Source organism: Typha angustifolia, chromosome 3, assembly GCF_048772165.1.
Source record: "Typha angustifolia cultivar Huaian chromosome 3, ASM4877216v1, whole genome shotgun sequence".
In the NCBI taxonomy this organism is placed as follows: Eukaryota; Viridiplantae; Streptophyta; class Magnoliopsida; order Poales; family Typhaceae; genus Typha; species Typha angustifolia.
The window spans coordinates 4,607,782-4,612,275 of record NC_133241.1 but is presented as its reverse complement, the minus strand read 5'-3'; the positions used below and the strand labels follow the sequence as shown (position 1 = coordinate 4,612,275).

At 38.5% G+C, this 4,494-nt stretch overlaps 1 protein-coding gene across 1 annotated transcript; it reads left to right on the top strand.

Annotated features, from left to right (window-relative positions):
• Positions 1 to 848: 848 nt before the first annotated feature.
• On the top strand, positions 849 to 3,131 carry LOC140780175 (pentatricopeptide repeat-containing protein At2g01510, mitochondrial-like). The gene has a single exon (XM_073125575.1). The coding sequence runs from the start codon at positions 869 to 871 to the stop codon at positions 2,648 to 2,650; it is 1,782 nt and encodes a 593-aa protein (XP_072981676.1). The 5' UTR covers positions 849 to 868; the 3' UTR covers positions 2,651 to 3,131.
• The last annotated feature ends 1,363 nt before the right edge of the window (positions 3,132 to 4,494 follow it).

Below are 4,494 nucleotides of genomic sequence, written 5' to 3'. Positions count from 1 at the left end.
CTTCATCTTAAGACAATCACCCCACACCATTTGGCTTCCTTTCCACCATTTGTTTTGATAGATTTGTCTTACATTCTAAATCTATCACATCTCTAAAACCGTTCGTTGATCCGAACATTGAATTCAAAGGACATCATAAACCTTGAAGACTCACAATAGACCTAGATTTTTCCTTGAAGATTGGATCTCATATCTGAGGTTATTACTGGACTCATAAAAATCATGGGAGTGAGTACACCTTTAGATCACCAATTGCAGGGGTCTCTAACACCTTATCCTCCTCAAATATTTTCACCTAAAGGTGGTGAACACATAGCCTAGCGAGTATAATCCAATAGTAGTCTATGAACAATATTAATACATAATAAATATTCTAATGCATAGTCGTAATTATCAATGTAATAGAATAAATATATCAATAAACTTTCACATAATCATATAATCATAGGATACAAAAATGCATAATAACATCATAACTTAAATCAACTCCTTATTTCATTAAGACAAGCTCACATAGAGTTATAAATAATTATATCTCAATATACTCATATAAGCTATAATCTATACAAAAAACATAACAATAAGTAGAAATAGTCATTGTCCACGGTCTGGCTAGTTTGCTACTATCATCAAAAATACACTATGGTCTGATTTGCCTTTGGAGGTAACCCCTTGTTGAATAGAAATATATAGTCTATAAACATTACGAGGGAAAAAAAAAAAAAAAAGATGGTGCAGAGGAAGAAATTTGTTGAACTGAGAAAATATGTTATAAAAATCTAGCCACTTCTTCAAGAAAAAAAGAAAAGAAAAACGAACAGTAAATAAAAATCCTGCCACTTACCCACACCACCGTCCAACTTCTTGCATGACACCTTTCTTTCCTATTTCCTTTCACGAAACTCTACCACTCCTCCCTCAAACGCCTATCACCGACCTCATTTCCCTCATCAAATCATGCCCCTCTCATACTCTCCTCAAGCAAGCTCACGCTCGACTCCTCACCCTCGGCCTCCACCACCGCTTCCCCTCCCTCCTCTCCGCCGCCACCATCTCCTACATCTCCCTTGGCCTCCTCGACTCCGCCCTCCTCCTCTTCTCATTCATTCCCCACCCCTCCTCCTTCCTACGCAACTCCGTCATCCGTGCCTGCGCTGATCAATGCCGCTTCCATCTCTCCCTCCGTCTCTACTCCCATCTCCTCGCCTCCGGATCTCCTCCCGACAAGTTCACCTTCCCCTTTGCTCTCAAGTCGTGCGCCGTCCTCTCCGATCTTAACCACGGAAGGCAACTCCACCAGCACGCGGTGTGCTTTGGATGTGCAAGCGATCGCTTCGTTGGCGCTGCGCTTGTTGACATGTATGCAAAGTGCGGCGATGTCGAAATTGCCCGTTTGGTGTTCGACAAAATTTATGACAGAGATTTGGTTTTGTGGACGTCGATGATTTCGGGGTATGCGCATAACGGGAACAGCGTAGAAACTTTAGAGTTCTTTCGCGCTATGCAGGATGCCAATCTGAGGCCTAACCGTGTTAGTTTGTTGAGTGTTCTCTTAGCATGCGGTCGGTTAGGGGCCCTTAGAAGAGGGGGCTGTTTCCATGGATTTGCAATCAGGACTGGCTTTGATCTCGACATTTTGGTAGTGACAGCAGTAATTGATATGTACGCAAAGTGCGGGAACTTAGTTATGGCAAAGATGATGTTTGATGCTGCAGTTGGTAAGGATGTCGTTTGTTGGAGTGCGATGATAGCGAGCTATGGTTACCATGGTCTTGGGAGGGATGCCATTTTAATCTTTGATCAGATGGTTGAGGCTGGTGTCAAACCAAATCATGCCACTTTCACTAGTCTTCTCTCTGCTTGTAGCCATTCGAAATTGTTGGATGAAGGAAAGAGGTTCTTTGATTTGATGAAAGAGAAGTACGGTGTGGAGCCCAAGCTGAATCACTATGCTTGTATAGTTGACATCCTTGGACGTACTGGTAAGTTACATGAAGCTGAAAAACTTATTGAAGGGATGCCTTTGGAACCAGATTCAAGTTTGTGGGGGTCTCTTCTGGGAGCTTGTCGAATTTATGGTGATTTAGATTTAGGTGAAAGAATTGCAGATAGAATATTTGAGTTGAATCCAAACAATTCAGGGTACTATGTTCTCCTCTCCAACATTTATGCTGCTAAATCAAGGTGGAGTGATGTAGAAAGAATAAGAAAGCTGATGGTGGGAAGAAGAGTGAGTAAGGTTCAGGGATTCAGTTTAATTGAGTTCAATGGGCAAGTTTACAAGTTTGGAGTTGGTGATATGTCTCATCCACAGTCTGAGGAGATATATCATTATTTAGGGGAACTAATGGCAAAAATGAAGGAAATGGGTTATGTCCCTTTGATAGATTGTGCACTTCATGATGTAGAAGACGAGACCAAGGAAGCTGCACTATTTTATCATAGTGAGAGGCTTGCCATTGCATTTGGTCTAATCAGTACGACCCCTGGAACTCCTATTCGTGTAACAAAGAACATTCGCATATGTGGAGATTGTCATAATGTAATAAAATTTATCTCCAAGATCGTGAACAGAATGATTGTTGTGAGGGATATGAATCGATTTCATCACTTTGAGGATGGACTCTGTTCATGTGGAGATTATTGGTGAGAGCAAAAAAACTGAATAGTATTTAGCTCAAACTTTGGATCTGCAAGTTACATAAGTATACATCTGTGCTGGCAAAATTGCTACTGGACACATCGAGGAAGCATTAAGCAATAAGTTTCGACCTTGAGAATTCCTTATGCGGTGCAGTTGAGGAATGAAATTGTTCTACTAATTGTAATTAGCCACAAACTCATAATGGAGAACAAGATTTGCAATTCAAACTTCTTTTCCCTGAATGAAGAATTGCTTAATAGCCAGGATTCTTGTTAAGATATTTCCATATGAAAATTTTCTATCAAGTATCAACAGCAGAAATATTTAAGTGTAAGATTTTTTTTCTCCATATGGTCCTTCATCTTCTGAAATATTCTGATAGCTTATTATCAGTTCCAACTTTTTGTTTTTATTGTTTATCATAACAGAGTACTGTTTGCTCTTTTATGCAATTCGTCAATATTTGAAGGATAAGTTTAGCATACAGTGACATGGTTTCTATGTTTTACTTATTCTATAAACTGTTTTATGTTCCATATTTTGTTAGGTCAGCTCTATATTCCTTGGAGCCTTATATTGATGGCATGGAGCTATCCTCTGGTTTATAGGAATTCCTGGTATTTTTATGGAGATGTATTTCTCTCGTTGAAACTTTGAATTCTTGTTAGTTGATGCTTACCGAATTGTCTATGCTCTTGTTATTTTAGTGTAGCTGGTTGCTTTGTTGATTATTGGATGTGGAGATACGAATTTGAGAATATTCTATGGACCTCCACTTTTTAGGACAATAGATTAAGCCTAGCATGTACTGTTACCACTGGATTTGATCTTGTAATCTATGGGGTCCAATCTTCATATTTGTAGGTGCATTTGCAGTTAAATTTTGTGCCTTTTTAAGTTGGGGGACATGATTGGCTTTGTTGTTACTGGTGTGTTTGCATGTAATATATGCTGTCCTTCCTTTTCTCATTTACCTTTTGCACTTCCTTTGGTGCTCATTTTATAGGTAGGTGCAGAATTTTCTGATGACTAGTGATTATTGTGTGACCATGTATTTGGTGGTGTCTGTATTTTTTTTATGCTCAAAGATGAGCAGTGACATCATTTGAAGCACTTTATCATATTGTTTATTGACTTTGTTGGATATTAGCTTACTTCAATATTGTCCACTATATTTACTGTTGTTATAGTCGTCAGTTGTTTTGATTCTGGGCTTGTTGCGGTACATATGTGAGCTTGGTTTGAGCTGAATACCTGAAGCCATGTGGCTGATATTTTCGTACTTTTGTTATATACATATAATAATTCTTTACCTCAGTATCTGCTTGAGTTCCTCTTCTGGCCTTGTTACCAGATCTAGTTCTCATTTATCTGTTATTAATCAGCACTTTTGTAGTTGGGATTGCTCGTAATTTGGACACTATGAATTTTTGATAGAAGGTGATTGGAGCTAGTATATTTTGGTAAAGAGGGTTACCTATCTTAAACACTGATACTAAGTTAACTTTCTATATTTAGTTCATATGATTTGGTATATGCAACAATTATTATGCTTTTCAATTGTTAGCGAAGTTATTTTGTTTGAGGCTTTATGGTTTTAGAGCTTCTCGCAGACTTTTGGTTGATGGCTTGCTTAATTGATAAGTTTGCTTGCCTGATGCATTTCTATTTGATTTGGTTAGCTTATCTTTTGGGTGTAGTTGATTGATGTAGCATGCAGTTCCTAACCCTTTGAAAGTTGAGATGCCAGAAGTTTAGGTGTGATGGATTTTTTATAGTTGCATGCATTATTGAACTCGGTTATCCAAATCTTTTACTACTTTTGCTAGGACCTACATCTCGAGTTCTGT

Bases quoted from the DNA above. Each gene is read 5' to 3' on its own strand.
- LOC140780175 (XM_073125575.1), top strand. From the start codon at position 869: ATGACACCTTTCTTTCCTATTTCCTTTCACGAAACTCTACCACTCCTC.